The following is a 22862-nucleotide window of genomic DNA, read 5'->3' as shown; positions in this document are numbered from 1 at the left end:
TGACAGGGTGTCATAATTATGTTGCAGAGATATATACCCTCTCTGGGGCACATTTTATTGGCTCCCTGGGAGGTGACAAAGAACCTGGTGTGTGGCAGTGAGAACAGCACTCACAGGGAAGAGACCCCCTAGTTGCTGAGTCAGCATTAAGGCGCCTGTTGTTGGAACTGGGGGCCAAGGTTCAGATTTCTCCTCTGGTGCATGCACAAGCCCTTGCTGATCAAAACACACCTAGAGTCTATTCTTGTGGTGTCTCCCCAGGAAGTGATATGACAGTGTCACAGATCTTGCTTACACAACATGGAATCCCGGTGATGAACCTGTCTGATGGGAAGGCATACTGCTTTAATCCGTCACTTTCTACATGGTAAGCAAGCCACCATTCCATGGCCCAGCCCCAGAGGAGAGTGCCCATCTCCGCTGGAGCTCAGAGCAGCAAACAAAGGCTTCTGGTTCTGACGGTCAGGCCTGCCTGGCTTGACTTCTGAAAGTTGGGCCCTGGAGTGGAAGCCACAGTGACAGCTTTGATGTGCTGTCTGCTGGAGGAGACAGAGCTCAAACCCGGCTGTGCAGGCCCTACTGTCCCTGTGGGAGGCCGGTGGCCCACAGCCGCCCTGCTCTCAGAGCCCATGCACAGGGTGCTTTCCTTTGTCCGCATTGTTCTCTGAGGTCACTTTGTTTAAAATAGATGATTGAAAATTTTTATGGTTGTAAATATATATATTTCCAGCCTTGCTACTTAGCCATCATCAGCATAGGTGAGTCAGCTTTACAATAGCTTCACCAGCACATGTCAATTTTTTAAGTCAAGTAGCATTTCCAACTTTGTGAATTGGTAAGACTGCACCATCACCACGTGGGACGGTCTGTACCTTTCCTCTGCCCATTTTGGAATTTGGAGCCCTTTTCTTTCTTTCTTTCTTTAATAAAAAATTTTTAAATATTTTATTTAATTATTTTAGAGAGAGGAGAAGGGAGGGAGAAAGAGAGAGAGAGACATCAGTGTATTGTTGCCTCTCGCACACCCCCAACTGGGGACCTGGACCACAACACAGGCATGTGCCCTGACTGGGAATCGATCCAGCAACCCTTTGGTTTGCAGGCCAGCACTCAATCCACTGAGCCACACCAGCCAGAACTTTTTTTTTTTTTAATCCTCACCCAAGGATAGGTTTATTGATCTGAGAGAGAGAAGGTGGGGAGATGGGGAGAGTGGAGAGACAGACAGACACACATCGATTGGTTACCTCCCATACACACCCTGACCAGGAATCAAAAACCCTTTTGGTGTATGGGAAGATGCTCCAACCAACTGAGGCACCTAGGCAGGGCTGGAGCCCTTTTCTGTATTTGTAAAATCCCTTTATACATCAGAGATCTTAACCCAGACACATAAACTGTGTACCTTGTGTACCAACCACTCTTGAGAAATTATTTTGCCTCACCTTTGGTCCTTCAGACCCAAGTCTTCCAGAACTTTTCTGTTCAGAGTTGCCGGACACAAGTTTATCCCACACTGAGATCTTTCCTGAGTTAGAAAACACAAAACCACCCCAAAACTCCCCACTGCTTGCTCTTCTATGTTGCAAAATGTTGTGTATTACATGTGTTCACTGTAATAATGGAAACAAGCCGGGTATTTAAGAAGGGAAATGTTGACCCTTTGTATTTTGCACATTTACAAAGGCACCTGGTTGTTTTAAAAGGGTGCGAAGAATGTTTTCACAAAGATGTGAAGGGTCTGGAGAAGGTGAAGAGCTCGCTTCCTCATGTTGCAGAAGCACAGGAAGGCTGGAGCTCTGGCATTCCTCGAAGCTTCCAAGGGCCAGGCCATGGGGCATTCCAGACACACTTCCCACATAGGACTCCTGGTCCCAGGAACCAAGACCACAGCGCTAAAGTGTTTGCCACAAAACCCTTGTCAGTGACCTTGTTATGAAACCTGTCTGGGAGGGGCCTATGGTGAGAATGTAGTGACACTCAGACTTCACTGGTGATCTGGTAACAAACAGGTCATGTGGCGCTGGCGCTTGCTCCTTGGCGGCCTCACTGCCAGTCTGCTCTGCTGGACCTCCTGGTCTTTCTGAGCTCAGCTTCTGCCTTTGCCTCCCCAGGAATCTCGTTTCTGACAAGCAGGACTCCCTGGCCCAGTGTGCGGACTTCAGGAGCAGCCTGCCTCCCCAGGACGCCATGCTGTGCTCGGGACCCTTAGCCATAGTCCAGGGCCGTGCTGCCACGTAGGTGACCTGAGTACTGGGAAGGGTGGTTGGGTCATGCAAGTACAGTCCCACCCCAACCAGCTCTCTGATTGCTGTTCCCGGTGCCCAGCTGCTGCTCAGCGCAGGCTATAGGTGCCAAGAGTTTGGGGCCCACGCCGTATAATATCTCAGGGTGCTGGGACGTAGGCCCTGTTACTTCAACGACCAGTTGGCAATCCGAGGTGCTGTGGGTCATGAACACCGATGTATTTTGGTTGGGGGTCTGGGCCTCTGGCCTATCCCCTTAAGGGTCTAAATAGCAGGTACAGAGTGGGGTACACTTGGGGTATGAGAGCATCCAGGAGGCCCACAACTAGGATGTGGGGAAGGTGGGCCAGTGTGGAGTCTGACACCTACCACCCCTGCTGGCTTCTTGCTGGTGCCTGGGGCGCACGGCGGCAGCCTCCTGCCCCACAGAGTAGCAACTGGCTCATGATGTGTTTCTGCAGCTCAGGGAGGCAGGCGGCCCGGCTTTTCTCCGTGCCTCACATGGTGCAGCAGGAGACTACCCTGGCCTACCTAGAGAACCAGGTCGCAGCAGCACTCACCCTGCAATCCAGCCACGAGTATCGCCACTGGCTCCTCCTCTATGCACGATACCTCGTGAATGAAGGTGAGGTTCCCAGTGTCCCCTCCATTCTTCCGGGCCCAGCTCAATTACTGTCCAAACACAACCCTCCTGAAAGCCTGTGAATTGGGGCAGAGATGCAGTGGCCTAGGGCTCTCTTTCCTCCTGGTCTGCCATGATTATCCCAGAGGCCCTGGCCTCCAGCACCCCCGTCAGTATGGTGGGCCCTCAGCTTCCCCATCTCCTAGCCTGAGTGGTGATCTGGGCTGCTCAGCAGGCATCCAGCCCCATTACACACTCCCTGAGGATCAGAAGGATTGGCAGCAGGAGAGGGTGAGGGCAAAGGATATGTGGACAGACATGCAAATGTGATGCTTGGACTTCTGCTGCCCCCTCTCACCCTTGGAGCTTCAGTGGTCAGTGGGCCGGTCACCCCAGAGGAGGGTGTCTTCTTGCAGCACCCAGTGTGCTTGCATTCCTTTTTCTTCCCTGAGCTCCCTTGTGCCCTGAAAGGACCAGCCTGCTGTCCAGCACCTCCCCATATCCCTCCAGCCTGCCGTTCCCTGCCAGGGCTCTCAGCACCTGTGTCCCCTTCCCAGTATACCACCCCCACACACTGTTGTTCAGCAAAAGCAAGGTGCGTTGCAGGAGGTGGTTGTCCTATTCTTAGGGTGACCTCCAGAGCCTCTCAACGCTCTGCTAGGTAAGCATGGAGTCTGCTTATGAGCCTTCCTTCCCCTTGAGCTTCACCTCCAGGGCTGTGACCTGGGGACTGGCCCTCTCACAGCTCTCTGTGTCACCATGCAGGTTACCGAACAGCCTCCCCCACAGTCTCTCCTGAACTTGCTTTGCTTTTGACACCTTTTCCATTTTTGTTTATGATTTAGAGGGGGAAAAAAATGAAGTATAGAAAAGACAGAGAAAAAATGTGTCAAACCCCTACAAATGTCACTCCTAGAACTCATATGTCATGTTGCCTCTGATGCAACTATGTGTACCTGTACACCTTACAATATGTAATATATATACATTTCTGATGACAACAAACACTGCTGACCAACTCAAAGCCTCTCCCCTTTCCCCCAGCAAACTCCAGTAATGAGTTTGATGTTTACTCTTCCCACTCAGTGTGTGGGCACCGGGCATTTCTAAATCCTCCATCTTCCCAAGTCCTCACCTCTTTTTCTAGGATGCTCCAGTAACATATGGGCTTCACACCTCATTCTGCTGGGGAAGTCCCTCCGGCTCCTCTGGTTTGCTTCATCCTGGGTGTTGATCAGGACTCACCCTGATGCCCTGCATAAAGTCGCTGCCTCCTCTGGGGCCTGCACCCATTTGTGAGATGGCTTGTGCTGCTTGCTTCTCTTCATCTCTCACATGTCTGCTCCAGTGTCCATACATAAGTCACCTCTCTCTACCCCTTGCTTCCTAACTGTAAAAGGAGGACTCGAGTTTTAAAGGGAGACCCCATTCCTGAAACTCCTCAGATTCCAGCTTCATCCTCTTATTTCCACCCTCATCTTTGGGTGACTTCACCCATTCCCTATGGCTTCAGCTGCCCCCAGTGCCGACCATGCCCCACCCCCAGACCTGCCTCTAGCATTTCTGGCATACCACTTGGCTTGAGTCGTTAGGCCCGTGCCTGCTTCTCCTGTCTCCTCTGCTCAGCCACCACCTCCTCGATCTCAACTCATACCCTCGCCATCCGTTACCTCCTGACCCCGCTGATCCCCTCTCACGCTGGCTGCCAAGATGTCTTCTCTCAAACAAATGTGACTAACCCTCTCCCCTCCTTCTACAATTCCCCACATTTTCCCATAACCTTGGGGAGTTCATCTTGGAGTTGGCCACATCTCATTTTTTCTCACTGGCCCAACGCACAGCGGGGCCGCTGCATGCCTTGTCAAGGGAGTAGGTGAGTAAGAACCTGTCATTATGAGTCTCAGTGCCCCAAACTGAGACATGCAAGAGGCATTTTGCCCATCATAGGCAACAAAATAAGCATTTGTTCATTCTGTTTTGATATACACAACAACATAGCATATTCTTGATTTTTTATTTCTTTTTGTAATGTGTTCCTATTTCTGTTTTGTTTTGTTTTGTTTTGTTTTTGTTCTTTTGTTTTTTTCTGTAATTAGGGTTTGAATACCGACTCCGAGAAATATGCAAGGACTTACTGGGTCCGGTTCACTACTCCACTGGAAGCCAGTGGGAGTCAACGGTAGTGGTAGGTGCTTCTTTCATTCTTGCCACAAGAATTCTCTTGAAAAGTGAAGGTGGAGACCTAAAAAGTAAGCCAAAGTGCTTTAAAATTCTTCTTTATTAGAGGTCTCTAGCACACTACCTTGGGTCCCAGCATCAGTGAACAGGTGAGATGCCTGCACTGCACAGTCTAGCCGGGCTGGGCCCTCAGCATCGGGCCTAAGGAGCACTCAGCCATGCGCCTGCCCAGGGCTGTGGGTTTGTTCGGTAGTGAGGATGAAAGACCCTTCCCTGCTCTCATGTAGCTGCTAGTCTGGTAGGAAAGCAGATAAAAGCAAGTGAGCAATTTAGTCAACAAGATGGGCTTAGACTGTGAATTATGCAAAGAGGGAAATAAGCAAGTCGATAAGAAGCGCGAGCCTGGGAAAGAGTGGCTGGGGAAGACCTCCAAAGAGGACTTTGAGGATGAAACTTGAGAGTAAGAATGAGCCAGCTCTACAGGGCCCTGAGGAGAGTTTCCTGGTGGAGGTGATAGTAGATGCAAAGAGGGCATGGTACATCAAGGCCACCGTATCTGGGACATAGTAGGGAGAAGAGAGCGTGGTGTGAGAGGAGGCAAGACAGGTGAGCAGGAAGTGGTAGATCATGGAAAGCTTGTGAGAAGCAGTTTTAGTCTAGGCAGTGGGAGCTACTGAAGGATTTTGCACAGATGTGATGTAAACTGACAGAAGACCAGTCAGCAGAGGTGATATGACCTGGCATAGAAAACTAGTCAGGGCTTGTTTTTTCAACTGTCCTGGCAATAGATGCAGGTGACCTGAATCAGTGTGATAGTTATCAGGAGGGGAAAGAAGACAAATGCAAGATGTATTTTGGGGGCAGAGCCAAAAAGACTCTGTGTGTGGGTGGCTGGATGTGAAGTAGGTGAGAAAAAGAGAATAATGAACATACGGTCACCTCCAGATTCTTTTGGCAAGTGCATTGATTGAATTGGAAAAGGAGCAGGTTGGTGAAGGATTGGAGAAGTTGTAGGCCCAAGTGGTACCTCCAGTGCTTCATTCAGCCACCTTCTGTGGCCTGGTGTAGTCTAGGCACAGGGCTGGCAGCTGTGACTATGGCTGACCGGAGCCCTGCCTTCATGGATCTTTATTGTTGTGGAGAGAGGCAGAGTCAAAACAAATGAACAAGTACATATAATATGTTGGGTGGGGATGGGTGCCGGGAAAAATAATAAAGGCATGGTGAGATAGGGCGTACTGGCAGCATGCTATTTTATATTGGGTGATCAAGGAAGACCTAATTGACTGAGCAAAGATCAGAAAAAGTGAGGGATGAAGACCCAAATATATTTGGGGAAAGAACATCCAGGTCAAGGAAACAGCAAGTACAAAGGCCCTGAGGTTGGGGGAGGGAGGTTCTTGCAGCATAAAAGGAATAGCTGAGGAGTGGTGATGGCGAGGGTGAAAGATTGAAGGTCCCATCTCACAAGGCTCTGAAGGCCGTGGTGTGTACTTAGCCTCCTCTGTTTTTTATTACATTTTTATTTTGTTGCAATAGATCTTAATTTGCTTGGCTAATAAAATCTTACATTCAAAATCAATTCCCCTTAGTGCTTTGAGTGCATGGTACCACAGGCTTTTAGCATCCACTGTTGTTGCTAAAATCTCTGCCCCAAATCTGATTTCCGTTCTTTGTAAGTTCTTTTGGGATCCTCTCTTGGTGTTTTGAAGTTTCACAAAGCTCTAAGCCTATGTCTTTCATTCATTCTGTGTAGTTGTCTAGGTTCTCCTTGATTATACAGTATTCCCTTCCATTTTTTCCATCATGAAAGATATCCTTCTTTTGGAATTTGTTGTATTATTTTTATAGTTTCAACTCTCCCTCAGATTTTCAAATTAGTGTTTTATCTCCTTGAGCATACATGGTTCTAGTATCAGGAGCCCTTATGGATCTGTTTCTATTTCCTATAAATTTTTCTGCTAGTTCTCATTTATATTGTCTTACTTCCTATGTCCCTGGTTAGTTTTGACTACCTGCTAGACTTAGTATTTGAAAAATTATTTGTAGAAATGGTTTGAAGCCTCAGTGATGTTACCATCTTCAACAGAGCACTTTTATTTGTTGCTACCAGCTTTTAGCCCCAACCCTACCAGGCCCCCCTCAACCCAGTTCAAGGATTGAGGTCTCTGGGCTGCTTGGGGACTCAAAGCTGGGTACTAATTGGTGTAGGGACTAGTTTACTACCAGAGTTTATACTTATTCTAGAGTGCATTTCTTTGGGGTTCCAAAACAGAAGAAGGGTGATTTCCCAGTGACCCCACTTTTCCCCCCTACGCCCCTGCTTTGGTCCCCCTAGGCCCTCAAGTCTGGTAGAAGCTGTGCTCAGCCTTTTCAATAAATGTTCCCAAAGCAAAGGTGTCTCTCTCTGGATTTTCACCTGCTTCACACACCAGCTCAGCCCTTCATCACTAGCGTATGAGTTCTCTGAGGTCTATTTCTCTTTGTCCAGCTTTGTCCCCTTTCTTAATGGGAAGGGTTTTTCTGAATAACCTGTGAGAACAGAGCTGTTTCCCCAGCACACCTCACCTCCAGGCAGCCTGGTAGGCCATCTGCTTAGGTGGGAGACGGGAACCAAGGCTTCCCACAGCCAAGTTGTAGGGCTTCACTCCGTGACCCAGTTGCTACTCTGGGAGCTTTAACCCGAGACGTCAGCAAGAACTCTACCTAGCAGTTCCCTGTCTCAGCCTACAGGTAAGCATTCTAGACCAGTGTGGTACAGGTGGAAGGGGGCACAGACAGGCCACTGATTCATGGGCATACACTCTCCTTTCCCCCTACTTCCTTCCTGCTGGTTGTTTTTGCTATTTCTAAGTAGGAAACCTCGTTAGGGATTTGCCCAGGAGAGTCTGTGGCCTCCTTTCCGGGGGACACTGTCAGTGTGGTCCCACCTGCTTTTCACCTCCTATAAACTGCTTAAAATAGCTGGTCTGCTCATGATCCATGAGCAAATTCAGGACAAAATTCCCACAGTTGCTTTGTAGTCATTCTTTACATATTGGGGAAATAAATCTTTTTGATATGATCTGCCAGTACACCTCAGGGGACCCCCAAAGATCCAGGCTTCTTTCCCTCAAGGATTACAGCTCAGTGTGCACAGGACAGAAACAGGACGTAGAGGGTTGGGGCACTAAGCAGCCATCTTTCAGGTGCCTGAGCTCTGTGTTTATCACTGTCTCTTCAGCCATAGACTACTTTTGGAAGCCTCCCTCTGCCAACCAAGGTCTTCATTGTAGGACATGTGACATTAGTCAGAGAGGGGGTGATAAGCTATATCCCAAGCAGCTCCCTGAAACAGTTGGGAGCATCACCTATTACTGAGAGCTGAGGGAAGGAGCTGGTATTGGTAGCTGTTGGTATTGAAACCAGCCTTCAGGCCAGAGGCCAGATCCTCTTGTAGCTTGCTCCTATGTGCCGTCGGCAGGTTGAAATTTTTACTTTGTTTAGAGCAGTTTACTTGATACCCTTGCATTTTTTTAATGGAGTTTTTCAGTTTTTAATTTTAAGTTTTATTTTGAGTGGTAATATAGTCACACAGTTCAAAAATTAAAAAATACAGTAGTTTTGAAATAACTTTTTAAATATATTTTATTGATTATGCTATTACAGTTATCCCAATTTTCTCCCCTTGTCCCCCTCCACCCAGTACCCCCATTCCCTCCAGCATTCCGCCCCCTTAGTTCATGTTCATGGATCATGCATGTAAGTTCTTTAGCTACTCCATTTCCTATACTGTTCTTAACATTCCCTATTTTCTACCTACCAATTTGAGCTGCTTCTTCCCCACCCCCCTTTTTAAATTGTTCTGTTACAGTTGTCCCATCTTTCCAATTTGGATAGCTTTTATTTCTTTTTCTTGCCTAATTGCTCTGGCTAGCATTTCCAGTACTATGTTAAATAGAAGTAGTGAAAGCAGTCATCCTTGCCTGGTTCCTGACATTAGATCAAAAGCTTTCATTTCAGTCTTTTAACACTGAATATATATGCTAGCTATTGGCTTTTCATAGATGGCCTTTATTATACTGAGATAGTTCCTTTCCACTACTAGGTTGTTGAGTGTTTTTATAATAAAAGTGTTGAATTTTCTCAAGTGCTTTTCTGCATCAATTGAAGTGATCTTCTGGGTTGTTTTTCCTTCATTCTATTAATGTGTTATATTACATTAATTGATGTTAGTTTATTGAAGCATCCTTGCTTTCCAGGAATAAATCCCACTTGGTTATAGTTTATAATGCTTTCAATTTGCTGTTCAATTCTGTTTGCTAGTATTTCATTCAGGATTTTTACATCCATGTTCATATAGGATATTGATCTCTGGTTTTTTTTGTTTGTTTTTTCTTGTAGTGTCTTTGTCTAGTTTTGATATCAGGGTAATACTGGCCTCATAGAATGAATTTGGAAGTGTTTGCTCCTCTTCAATTTTTTGAGCCTATGTGGAGAATTGTTCATTCTTTTTAATATGTTTGGTAAAATTCACCAGTGAAGCCATCTGGTCAGTTGTGGCTTTTCTTTGTTGAGAGATTTTTGATTACTGATTCGATCTCTTTGTTATAGGTCTGTTTGGACTTTCTATTTCTTCATGATTCAGTCTTGGTAGGTTGTGTGTTTCTAGGAACTTGTTCATTTTTATCTGTATTGTTCATTTTGTTGATATATAGTTGTTCATAGTATTCTCTTATTTATAATCCTTTTTTTTTGTGTGTGTGGCATCAGTTGAAATGTCCCTATTTTATTTCTGATTATCATTTAGTCTTCTCTCTTTTTTTCTTAGTTCATCTAGCTAAAAGTTTGTCAACTTTGATGACCTTTTCAAAGAATTCACTTTTGGTTTTATTTTCTCTTTTTTCCTATTCTCCATTTATTTATTTTTGCTCTGATATGTGACTTTTTTGTTTCTTCTTGCTTTGGATTTAGTTTACTTTTATTTTCTAGTTTCTTAAGATGGAAAGTTGTGTTATTGATTTGAGATCTACTGTGTACAGATTCTTACAGCTATAATTTTCTCTTTAAGCAATACTTGTCCTGCATCCCCTAATTTTTGGTATATTGTGACTTTATGTTCATTTGCCTCAGGATATTCTCTAATTTCCCTTGTGATTTCTTCTTTCAGTCCTTGGTTGCCTAACATTGTGTTGTTTAATTTCCACATAATTGTGAATTTTTCAGTTTTCCTTCTGCTGTTGATTACTCATTTCACTCTGTTGGTTTTGGAAAAGATAATCTTATTATTTCAGTTTTTTTAAACTTATTGCCACTTGTTTTTTGGCCTAACATATGTTCCATGTGCACTTGAGAAAAATATGTATTTTGCTTTTGGGCAGAGTGCTCTATATATGTTTATTAGGTTCAACTGGTCTAGACTGTTTTTTAGATCCTCTGTTTCCATATAGATCTTTTGACTGGTGGTTCCTTCCGTTATGAAAAATGGGATATTGAAGTCTTCTACAATTATTGTAGAGCTGACCATTTCACCTTTCAATTCAAACAATGTTTGCTTCATATATTTAAAATGTCTGGCCCTGGTTGGTGTGGCTCCGTGGATTGAGTGCTGGCCTGTGAACCAAAGTGTTGCTGGATCAATTCCCAGTCAGGGCACGTGCCTGGGTTGCGGTCCAGGTTCCCAGTTGGGGGTGTGGAAGAGGCAACCACACGTTGATGTTTCTCTCCCTCTCTCCCTCTTCCCCTCTCTCTAAAAATAAATAAATAAAATGTGTGATATTTGGTGCATATATGTTTATAACTTTTACATCTTCTTGGTGAACTGACACTTTTTATCATTATGTAATGATATTCTTGGTCTCTTGTAACAGTTTTTGAAGTAAAATCTATTTTATCTGTTATTAGTATACCTTTCCCTTCTGTAGTTCGGTTACTATTTACATAGGCTATCTTTTTCTATCCTTTCACTTTCAAACCTATTTGTGCCCTTAGATCTAAATTGAGTTCCTTGTATATATAGTTGGGTTCTGTTTTGTTAAAATCTATTTTTTGATTAGGGAGTTTAATCCATTTACACTAAAAGTAATTACTGACAGGTAAAGACTTAATATTGCCATTTTGTTATTTGTTTTCTGTATGTTTTATAGCTTTTTTGTCCCTCATTTCCTCTCATTATCTTTCTTTATGTTTACTTGATTTTTTTTTAGTGATATGTTTGATTCCCTTCTCATTTCCCTTTGTGTATATTCTTTAGCTATTTTCTTTTTGATAACCATGGGAATAACAAAAGCATTCTAAAATTATAACAATTTAATTTCAGTTGCATACAAAAACAGTACATATTCTTTACAGCTCCACTCCATGCACTTTGCTTTTGAAGTCACAAACTATACCTTTTATATATTGTGTAACCATTAACATAGATTTCTAATTTCTTATGCTTTTTTTTTAAATCCTGTAAATTAATTAAAAGTGGAGTTATCACACAAAATTATGTATGAGTTTATTTCCGTCCAATGTTTACGTTTACCAAAAATCTTTATATTTTATTATCTAGTGTTCTTTCACTTCAACTTGAAGGACTCCCATTAGCATTTCTTGTAGGGCAGGTCAATGGTAATAGTGACAGTTTTTATTTATCTGGAAATGTCTTAATTTCTCCCTCATTTTTGAAGGAAATTTTTGCCAGATATTGTATTCTCAGATGTCAGTTTTTCTTTCAGCACTTTAAATATGTTATCCCACTGCCCTCTAGCCTTCAATGTTTCTGTTCAAAAATCCACTTATTATCTTATTGAGGATCCCTTTTACATAACTAGTCACTTTTCTGCTTTCAAGATTCTTTCTTTGTCTTTGACTTTCCAGAGTTTGACTTTCCCATGTATCACAAATGGGTTCCTTTGGGTCTTTCCTATGTGGAGTTTTCATTGAGCTTTGTAGATCCATGTCTTTCCTCAAACATGAGAGATTTTTAGTCATTATTTCTCCAAATAAACTCTCTTCCCCTTTCTCTATGTCTCTTACTCTTTGGACTTGCAGAATGCATATATTGGTCAACTTGACAGTGTCCTTTAAGACTTTTAGGCTATTTTCACTTTTCTTCATTCTGTTTCCCAGTTTGCTTTTCAGACTTGATAATTTCAAATACCCTGACTTTATTCACTGATTCTTGCTTCTGTCTGTATATTGAACCCTTGAGCCCCTCTAGTGAATTTTTCTATTCAATTTTTCTGTTTTTAAGCTCCAGAATTTATTTGATTCCTTTTTTATAATTTCTATCTTTTTGTTGATAATATCCCTTTTATACATGTGTTCTCTTTTAGCATATTTAAGACGGTTGTTTTAAAGTCTTTGTTATGAAAGTTCCAGGCCTGTGTTTCTTTAGGGTGAGTTTTCTGGAAATTGAATGTGTTCCTTTGAATGTGTTCCTTTGAATGGTCCTGGTTTCCTTGTTTCTTTGTGTGCCTTATGACCTTTGTTGATTATTGGGCATTTGAGTAAAATAGCCGTCTTTCCCAGTGTTTGTAGACTGGCCTCGCTACTTAGCCCAGAGGAAAGTTCATGGTCCTCTCAAAACTTTTCTGGGGTAGTGTCTTTCCCAGGCCTTTGCAGGGTTTTTTGTTTTTTGTTTTCCATTTCCCCATGTATACAGCTGTTTTCAGTGTTTTTATTTCCTTGAAAGTCTCATCCCTGCTTGTTTCTACAACCTTAGGTGGTGTTGTATTCTACCCATAATCTCTTGCCCTCAGGTACCCATGGCCCTGCAACCCCCCTGCAGCTCTCCCGTACCATAGTGACCACCACTGCCTCTTGCAGCCTCTATCCTGAAAACTAGTCCATTTTCTCTTCTTGCCACTCTTCCCATCAGCACTCTTTATTCATTTAGGTTTTCCTTAATTCCTTCAGTAAAGTTTTATAATTTTCAGCACATAGGCCATGCACATCTTTTGTTAGATTTACTTTTAGATATTTTATAATTGTGGCTATTCTAAATGATATATCGTGTTACGTTTTCTAATTATTCATAGCTGCTAATGTATTTGACTTTGTTCTTTTTATTAATTTGTCAATAGTTTTATTTTCTATGTGGAGTAAGCAATCAAATCATCTCAAATAATCAATAGCCATGAGCCATCTTTATACATATTATTTCATTTCTTATTTTCCAAGCCTCCTGCCTTGCTATTCATAATATTAAAATCTATTAATGTAGTAAATTATATTTATAAGTTTTCTAACATTAAATTCTTGCTTTCCTGGATAAACTCAGCTTGGTCAAAGTTATTTTTTTATTCACTGTTAGAATTGATTGCTAACATTTATAGAGGGTCTATACATCTGATTTTATGGGTCAAATGGGCCTGCGATCTTCCATTTTCATTCTGTCCCTTTTTTTTGGTTTTAGAATCAAGGTGTATTTGCCTCATGGCATGTGTTAGAGGTAGTTGCTCTTTTTTTTTATTCTCTGAGTTTGTATAAGATTGGAAAACTCTGTTCCTAGGGAGTTTCTTAGATATTAGTTTAAAAATCTAGTATACCTGATGCTTTCTTTGTGGTAAGATTTAAATCCTATTTTCTATTTCTTTTTGAGTCAGTTTAAATAAATTATATTTTTCTAGGAATTAGTCTATTTTCTCTAATGTTCAACTTTGTTGGCATAAAGTTGTTGATAGTACTCTTTCTCTTCTATATCTGCAGTATATCCCTTTTTTACTTATAATATTCTCTGAGCTTTCTTTCTGTTTCTTGATAATGTTGCTAGAGGTTTATCTTTTGTAGTCTTTTAAAAATAACTTTTTTCTTTATTCATCTATTCTAGTGAAATTTTTTTTTCAATTTTATTCATTTCAATTTATCATCATCTTCCTTCTGCTTTTCTTCTTTTTCCTCCCCCTGGTATCTTAGGTTGGACATTTTGGTCATTGGTTGTCATTCTTTCATGTTCTGTAATATAAGCTGTTTTATATTTATAAGTGCTCTATATAAGCCCCACTTTTGCTGCATCGCACCAGTTTTACAGTGCTTAATATTTTATTTCCATTCACTTATCATTTTTAATTTTAATTATCTAATGTTAATTAATAATTTGATCTATGACTTTTATTCAGTTGTGTTTTAGTCAGAGAACATGATCTATATCAGGAGCAGGCTTTGCCCCACCTCAGGGGTTGGCAAACTTTCTATGTAAAAGACCAGAAAATAAACATTTCAGGCTTTGAAAATCTTCAACCCTGCTGTTATAGCATAATATGTAAACAAATAGGCAGGTATGGCTGCATTTTGATAAAATTATTTATAAAAATAGATGGTAGGCTGGATTTGGCCCAGGCCAACCCACAATCAACATGAGACCTTTTATTTTATTGAGGTTTGCGTTTAGAGCAATTTTTCATATTTCCACGTGTGCCAAAAAAGAATTTCTGTTCTCTAGTTGTGGGTGCTTCATTTTGTATATGTCCTAATGGTCATGTTTACTAAATGTTTAGATTGAATTACCTGAATCTGCAGATTTCCACCTTTCCGGACCCATCATTAATTGAATGTATTTTAAAAGCTCCCCATGAGGGTGGTTTTGTCCCTCTCTCTTGACTTATCTTTCTCCAATGATGGTTTTATTTAAAAGTCTACTTTGTTTGATAATTATAAAACACAAGCTTTCTTTTTTTATTTACTTAATATCTTTCTCCATTTTAAACTTTTGATATTTCTGTATCCATGTTTACGCGTTTCTTCCCAACATCACATGGCTGTCTTTTGTTTAATCTGACAACTAACACGTGTTTTTTTATCACAGTTGAAACCATTTACATTTTTTGTTTACATTTTTAATTTGAATTTTTAAAATATATATTACTGATTATGCTGTTACAGTTGTCCCAATTTCTTTTCTCTTTGCTCCCCTCCACCTAGTACCCCCGTTCCCTCCAGCAATCACACTCCCCCTTAATTCATGTCCCTGGGTCATGCATATAAGTTCTTTGGCTTCACCCTTTCCTATGTTAATCTTAACTTCCCCTTGTCTATTTTGTACCAACCAATTATGCTTTTTAATCCCGGCACCATTTCCCCATTTCTCCCCACACAGCACACACACACAATTGATAATCCTCCAAATGATCCCCATACCTATGATTCTCTTCCTATTCTTGTTGTTTGTTTTTATTTTTTAGATTCTGTTGTTGATAATTGTGAGTTTGTTGTCATTTTAATGTTCATAGTTTTGATTTTCTTTTTCTTTAAGTCCCTTGAACATTTCATATAACAATGGCTTGGAGATGATGAATCCATTAGCTTTACCTTGTATGGGAAGCACTTTATCTGCCCTTCCATTCTAAATGATAGCTTTGCTGGATAGATTAATCTTGGCTGTAGGTCTTTGCTTTTCATCACTTCGAATACTTCTTGCCAGTCCCTTCTTGCCTGCCTTCTTTTCTCTTGCTGCTTTTAAGATTCTCTCTTTATCTTTAACCTTTGGCATTTTAATTGTGATGTCTCTTGGTGTGGGCCTCTTTGGGTCCAACTTGTTTGGGACTTGTACATCTATTTCCTTTGCCAAATTAGGGATGTTTTCCTTCACTATATTTTCACATAAATTTTCAATTTCTTGCTCTTCCTCTTCTCCTGGCAACCTTATGATTTGGATGTTGGCGTGTTTAAAGTTGTCCCAGAGGTTCCTAAGCCTCTCTTCTTTTTTTTTTCAATTCTTGTTTCCTCATTCTGTACTGGTTGACTATTTATTTCTTCCTTATGATCCAAATCATTTATTTGAACCCCAGTTTCCTTCCCTTCACCATTGAGTTCGTGCGGATTTTTCTTCGTTTCATTTAGCTTAGCCTTCACTTCTTCCCTTCTGCATTTGCCGTACTCAAGCATATCTGTCAAGCCTGTGAGCATCTTTATCACCAGTGTTTTAAACTCCGCGTCTGTTAGGTTGGCTATCTCCTTGTTGCTTAGTTCTCCCAGTGGGACCTTGATCTGCTCCCTCATTTGGGCCATACTTCTCTGTCTCCTCAATTTGACCACCTCCTGTGTTTGCCTGTGTCTTAGGTAGAGCTGTCACACCTGTTATGTTGTTAGGGCCTGAGCTTTAGGTATTCATCTGTTCGGGGCAGCCTGTTTCACCACATTGTGGTGCTGTATATGGGGAAAAGGTCTAAGAGGGAACAATTCGCTTGCTCAGCCCTCGCCCCTTTTCCAGACACTTCACCCACTTCCTATATGGGACTGACACCTCTCTAGCTATTGCCCTGGCCATGGTTCCCAGAGTGGGTGGGTCTGCAGACCATCTAGGACCATGGGGGCCCTCTAAACAAACACACTCTGCTGAGAGACGAGCAATTCCTCTGCCCCAAGTCCCACTGATTTTCAAAGTCAGAAGCAATGAGGCTTTATCTTCACTGGTGCTAGAACCGTGAGCTGCGTGGTCTGGTCTGGTGCTGAGATCGCTCTCCAGGGTTCCCTCTCTACTTTTGGGGGGCTTCTTTTTTAAGCTTTTTTTTTATTATTATTATTTTTCTATTACAATTGTCCCACTTTTCCCCCCAATGCTTCCACCAACTCTGCCCACCCCTTCTCACCACAGTCAATCGCCACCCCATTGTCCATGTCCATGGGTCATTTATACTAGTTCCTTGATCCCTACTTCTTTTTAGGTCTTATTATGCTTCCCACTGGCCTGGCACTGCCACTGCCATAGCTGCTGTCACCACACCGCATCCTCTCTGCCTCACTTACCTGTCTCGATGAGTATTTCTTCTTTATAACTTTGTTTGTTGTACTTCCATGCAGCTTGATTTTCTGGAACTTCTGGTTGTCTCTAGTTTTGAGGTAGTTGTATTCCTTCTTAGCTGTAGAGGGAGACACAGCATGTCTACCTACATCTCCATCTCAGCCGCAAGTCTCTGTTTATATTTTTTTAAGGCCAACATAAACTTTAGCAAGAAAGTTGATCACACTACTGTTAATACCTTTTTTAGTATCATCTCTATTTATATATATATATTTTTTTGTTTTGTTTTGTTTTTTGTTTTTAGAGAGAGGGGAAAGGAGAGGGAGAGAAACATCAATGTGTGGTTGCCTCTCACGCGCCCCCAACTGGGGACCTGGTATGCAACCTAGGCATGTGCCCTGACTGGGAATCGTACCAGCGACACTTGGTTCGCAGGCCGACACTCAATCCACTGTATTTATTTCTTCTTACTTTGAGTATTTACTCCAGAATATTTTCAGGACGGATTGTTACAGTGTGGTAAACTTTCTGAGGTCTTAGAAGCCTAAGAATATTTTTTATACACCCTTTTATATAAATAACAGTTTGGATAAAAAAAGTAGATTATGAGGGTCTTTTTTTCCAATATATTTCAAATACTACTTTAGCGGGTGAGCGTCACTCTGCAGAGCTTAAGGTCGCTGGTTCAATTCCCATTAAGAGCAAATGCCTAGGTTGTGGGCCAGGTTTCCAATTTGGGGTATGTGGGAGGCAGCTGATCAATGTTTCTCTCCCTCATTGATGTTTCTCTCCTTTCTTTCTCCCTCCAGTCCCCCTCTCTAAAAATGAATAAATCTTTTTAAAAAAATAAAATACTGTTTTATTGTGAATCTTGGTATCTTTTCCTTTGTGGGTGATGTGCTCTTGTTTTTTAGAAATTTTCTAAAATTTTTGAGTTTGATATCCCTTATTTCATTCTAATGTGTCTAAATACCAGTTTTTTTCATATGTTCATCAGTACTCAATGGAAACTTTCAACCTAAGGCAATTCAACTTTTTTTTAATTATGTGAAATCTATTCATGTTATCTCTTCAAATATTTCCTTCTTTCCTTGATGTCTCTCTCCTGTGGGCCTCAGGAAGACGTTGGCCCCATTTGTTATACTCTATCGGCCTTTACTTTATCTATACAGTCTCCCCTCTTACTGTTTCCTCTCTGTCGGCCCTCCTGCTTGAGCATTGGCTGCTCCTCATCTGATCCCACTTGACTAGGTCTTCAGCAGTGTCCATTCTCCTGCTAATTCCATCTCCTTCAACCACTGTGTTGCTCAAACTTAATATCTATACTTCTTTCTTTTCCATAATTCCTTGTCTTGTTACCTTGCTGATTTTAACATCTTGGGCCTTCTCTTCTAGTGGTCAGTGTTGTCGGTTGGTGGTTTTCCCTTTGCAGCAACTGCTTCTCAGGGTTCTGTGCAATGGAGACCCTGCCTGGCAGTGCATGTTGCAAAAGGGCCCAGGCAGACCTTGGTGCCAGTGCACCTAGGCATGGAGGAGGCGTGGGCAAGAGCCAGGGGTAGACATTCAAACCAAAGCCAGACATTGCCTGCCCCTGGGTTGACCTCAGGCCCCTGGAGAACATTTGCATGAGGGAGTGGCCCCTCCTAGGTGGCCATCTACCTGTCCCTCTGCCCTGGTATTCTACTTTTATCGTGCTCTGGAAGGCCAAGCCACTGAACAGTATAGTCAAAGGCCAGTGCTGACTGTTCTAGCAGACTTAGGGGACACGGAGGGGCAGAAGCTGCCCTGGTTTTCTCTGCAGTATTCTTGTACTGTCCCTCTCCTGCACCCTGCCACTCCACTCCACCCCACCCAAATGCCCCAGCTCAGCCTTTCAGCTCTCCCAGGGCTTCCTAGCATGCAGAGAAATTTTTCTTAGCCACCTCTGGTTTCTCCAACGGATACCTGGGAGTCAGATGGGCAGAGACAAGGATCCCTATTAGGCCAGGAAAGCCCCCCACAGTCTAGGTCTTCTCACTGACACGCACTGAGTTGTCATTCCTGTGTCGACAGGGTCTGCGGAAAAGGGAGCTACTGAAGGAGCTGCTGCCAGTCATTGGACAGAACCTCCGTTTCCAGCGCCTCTTCACCGAGTGTCAGGAACAGCTCGACATCCTGAGGGACAAGTAGCTTGCCCACACCTGCCCCAGCTACAGCAAGGGAAGGGCCACCACCTCGCCGCCAATGACGTGCAGGGCCACCTCTCAGCTTGTTGGGCTGCAGTAGGTCAAGGAGACACTGGCAGGAGGTGGGCTGTCCTGCACCAGCACCAGCCCAGCTCCCGGGGCAGACTTCCCCTGTGCCCTGGGCCTGTCGCTGCTCCCTTGGAAGGGGGAAGTTCTGCTCAAGAGTCGTCCCTCCCTCCAGGACCTCCGTGCGGAGCAGGGGCTGGGGCTCTGCCCTGCTGCCCTGGAGTCAAAGAGGCACTCCCAGACCTACCGTCTTCAGCACGGTCCAGAGGTGGACACTAGCCCCTGCCACTGCCGGCGCCGTGCTGCTTCAGCTATGACTAATGAGCCATGTGTGAAAGAGACAGCCCTGAAATGTTAGTGTATCATGCAGTCGTGGACTGACCCAAGACCCATGTAAAAGGAAAGGGGATTCCAACACACAGACTATTTTTGTACTAGAATTTGCTAACTTGTAATATGGAATTTTCCTTTTGGCCAATAATCAGGATTTCCCTATAAGTCACTTGGACATTGGTTACTTGTAGGAAAAAAATTAAACTCTAATTATGACAGCTACATTGAAAAATAATTGTACTGAAATTAACTTGTCTATCTTCATTTGGTTTTAATTTTTAAATGTTTGTAAAAAGAGACTGTTTGGGGAGGGATGGGGCAGAGGGTGGGTGATTTCTTTTGTAAGTGTAAAATAAATGAACACGCATTGGATACCAAATCATCATGGTTTCCCTGCCTTTTTCCTTCTGATTTCTTCCTTTCTCCCACAACTATGGATCTCTCCTAAAATGGGGAATGACAGAACATCATAGCCAGAAGGGATCTTTGATGTTATCTAATCCTGCACCACTCCCAACCCCTCCATTTAAAATTCCTTTTGTAAAGTAGAGGTCATGCAGCATCTTAGACAGAGCTGGGGTTTGCAGGCAAGCTACATCACATGTTTCTCCTCCCAAGCCAGGCATCGAAGTCCTTGTTTCTGGCTGTGCTGTGCCCCAGGTCCCTGATCACACTGGGCACCAAGGACTGTGGCTGACTTGCTAAATTCATGAAGCTGGGATTTTCTTAGAAAGTGGTCTAGATGCTGACCCATAAGACAGGAGATAGCTAGAATCACAGAATCTTTAAATATGGTGAGAGCTGAGCACCTACCTTCACCCCTGAGCATGGACCTCATCATCACCTCCCTGCCAGCTGTGTGTGATCCTGAGTCAGAGGAAGAAGGCCCAGACTTGGAATCAGAAGGCCTAGGTGACTGGCCATTGACATCTTGCCAGCTGCTTCCCTGCCTAGAGGTCATGTCACCTCCTGTCTCACTCATATGTCAGGTGGCTTGATGAAACCCAGACACATGCACGCCTGACAAAGCCAGCACACACAAGCTGCATTGTAGGCATGGACACCTCAAAAGCCAGGCTGCAAATGTGAACTTATCTTTAAGGAATAAGGAGCCAGGGATGCTCTGTGGGTCAGGCAGCTCCCCTAACAACTCTTCAGCGAGGCATTGAGAACTTTGGAGCCACAGCATGTACATGGCTGAAGGACTGACAGGTCTGTCTGGGATCCAAACCAGCAAAAATCTGGGCCTCACTTTTCAGCTGTCAAATGGAGCTGAGGTTAAGGAAACCTGCATGATTATGAGAACTAACTGGGATCATAGAGGCAAAGTCCTGGCATTTGGCAAATGCTCTGTTGAAGAAAACTTTGGCAGTCTGTTTTTACACTATCTGAAGAGGAAAGGAAGACAACGAGAAAGTTGGAGACTTATGCTTTCAGCCAAGATGAGTAACAGGGACCCAATTGACCCTCCTGCTTGAAACAACCAAAGAAAGCAGTCAAAATACATGAGACAATGGTCTCAAGACACTGGTTATCAGAAAACAAAGGACAGTGATACCTGGGAGATGGGAAAAAAACAAGATGAGCCCACGACTGTTGCAGTTCACTACCTAGAGAGAGCTTCCAGGCTACAGCAAAGGGAGGGGAAACTGAGGTAGAGCCCAGCTGACTACCTGTGTTGAAGAAATGAAGCCTAGAGAAACTAAGGCAGCTAGAGTTCACACAACAGAAAAACAGAGGGAAAAGCTCCATGACTAGAACCCTGGAGCTCAGCAGAGGGAGCACCTTTGTGTACTCACATGAGGAAAACGCACACACACCCTGTGGGCAAGAATCTTAGGGGAGGGTTTCTGCACCAGCTTTCCAGGTGTATTTTTAATATGCTGATGCATCAAAATGAGCATGGGGGAGGAGGTATAGTAGGATCACCCTTTGGTCTGCTTTATTGTTTTACCTTTATCCTCGGTCTGTCTGGCTCTAATAGGGTTTTTGTTCATTGTTCCCCTGACTTCACCTGTCCTTGGGTTTAGCAGGCATAAATGGTATTAATTGGGTCTCTGTTTTTACTTTCCCAGATCAGAGTGATTTAAGCTGTGTATTCTCTGGTTAGGAAGGAGAGGTTAAAACTATTTGCTCTCAAGTGTCCTTGGTTGGGGAAGATATGGTCTTACAATTGACTAGCTGGTTATAAGTTATTCAAATTGTTTGCTGTTTAATTTTCTTGTGTGTTTCCCTGTTTCACTTGCCCAGGAATTTTCCTGTCTTACTATCCTGTCACAGTACTACAGGGGAAAAACATTTTTAACTTGAAAGTGAACAGTCTGTTTTCTTTAACATTTTTGGCTACCAGATTGTAAAGTTATTGTACAAAGAATAGCATCACCGCTGTGTTATTCACGGTGGAAAATAACCAGTGAGCAGCCTGAATCAGTAAAGAAGGATGGCAGTTACTCTGTGGGAGTGCCAACGCAGAATGCCAAAGGCTTCCCCTTCCCTAACAAGCATCTTTTATGCAGCTGAGGTATCTGCACTCAAAACGCGTGTTCTTCAAATAGTGCCTCTCAAAACAACTGGCCACTGCTACTTATGTATTGTGCGACCACAAGCCATCCCGGTGACCCTCAACAGCCTTCGCTGGTCATTGCTGCCAGATGGGATCTTTGCAGACTTCCACTGATATTCTGACAGTATTCTCTAGTAATCCTATCAGCCATGAAAGTTGTTTCCTAAAGAAGCAAGTGCTGAGCCTTGGGCGGGAACACATCTGTCACGCAGTCTTCGAAGCCACCTTTTACGCTGTTTTGCGCACATCTTTGAATTTTAGAAAGCGTCCTTGAACGCAACTGTCCACAGATTTAGGTAGAATTTCTCTACATATGGAAGGGTCTAGGCAAGGCCAGCCGTAATTCGATCTCCCTCTCCTGACAACTCTCCCTCACAAAATTTGCTGAAGGCAGCCCACGCCCAGCATCATGTCCCTCTCAGCTGCCCGGGCAGTGGCACACTGAGCCACAGCGTGGCCCGCCCCTTTCCCGCGCAGTGCTCAGCGCGGCGCAGACCAGCCTTTTCTTAAGGGTGTCGGAAGTGCGGTTACGACTGGACTACTTTCCACCGACCCTCAGGCGGAGGGCGCAGGGAATTTGGCGACCCCTCGCGGAGGAGAAGCTTGCGACGGGCCAGCGTCAGTGCGCTTGCGCTGCCGGTGCTGCCCATCCGCCGCCGCCGGTGCGCACGCCTGCCGTTCCGCTAGTCAGCCCTGCGAGAGCAGCTGGCGCGCCGCTTCGGCCTCGTGGGCGCCGTGGTGCGGATCCTCTCCATTCGCTTCCAGCAGCACTTCCAGGTGAGGACCGGGCTCCTGCGAGGCAGGTTGCGCGCTCTGTCGTGTCAGTCGCGTCCCTGACCTCCGGGGAACCTGGCGGCGCCACTGACCAGCCGTCGACCCTCCAGCCGACACCGGTGGGAACGGCACGGTACGCGGAGCGCACCTGGCTGGGGCGGGCGGTTTGGTGTCGGGGCGCGATGGCCCTACGTGCGGACCGCCAAGT

At 43.8% G+C, this 22862-nt stretch overlaps 1 protein-coding gene across 1 annotated transcript in view; it reads left to right on the top strand.

Annotated features, from left to right (window-relative positions):
• Window positions 1-18985, top strand: part of HIRA (histone cell cycle regulator) — a 75625-nt gene extending 56640 nt beyond the window's left edge. Inside the window, exons 21-25 of the mRNA XM_090292596.1 lie at window positions 262-367; window positions 2115-2237; window positions 2708-2871; window positions 4965-5053; window positions 18806-18985. Coding sequence (XP_090148722.1) covers window positions 262-367; window positions 2115-2237; window positions 2708-2871; window positions 4965-5053; window positions 18806-18922 — 599 coding nt within the window. The 3' untranslated portion in view covers window positions 18923-18985. The remainder of the gene's footprint in view (window positions 1-261; window positions 368-2114; window positions 2238-2707; window positions 2872-4964; window positions 5054-18805) is intronic.
• The last annotated feature ends 3877 nt before the right edge of the window (window positions 18986-22862 follow it).

The sequence above is a fragment of the Furipterus horrens genome, unplaced genomic scaffold (genome assembly GCF_987537825.1).
Source record: "Furipterus horrens unplaced genomic scaffold, mFurHor1.1.pri manual_scaffold_11, whole genome shotgun sequence".
NCBI classification, from domain to species: domain Eukaryota; kingdom Metazoa; phylum Chordata; class Mammalia; order Chiroptera; family Furipteridae; genus Furipterus; species Furipterus horrens.
This window is presented reverse-complemented; position numbering and strand designations above follow the sequence as displayed.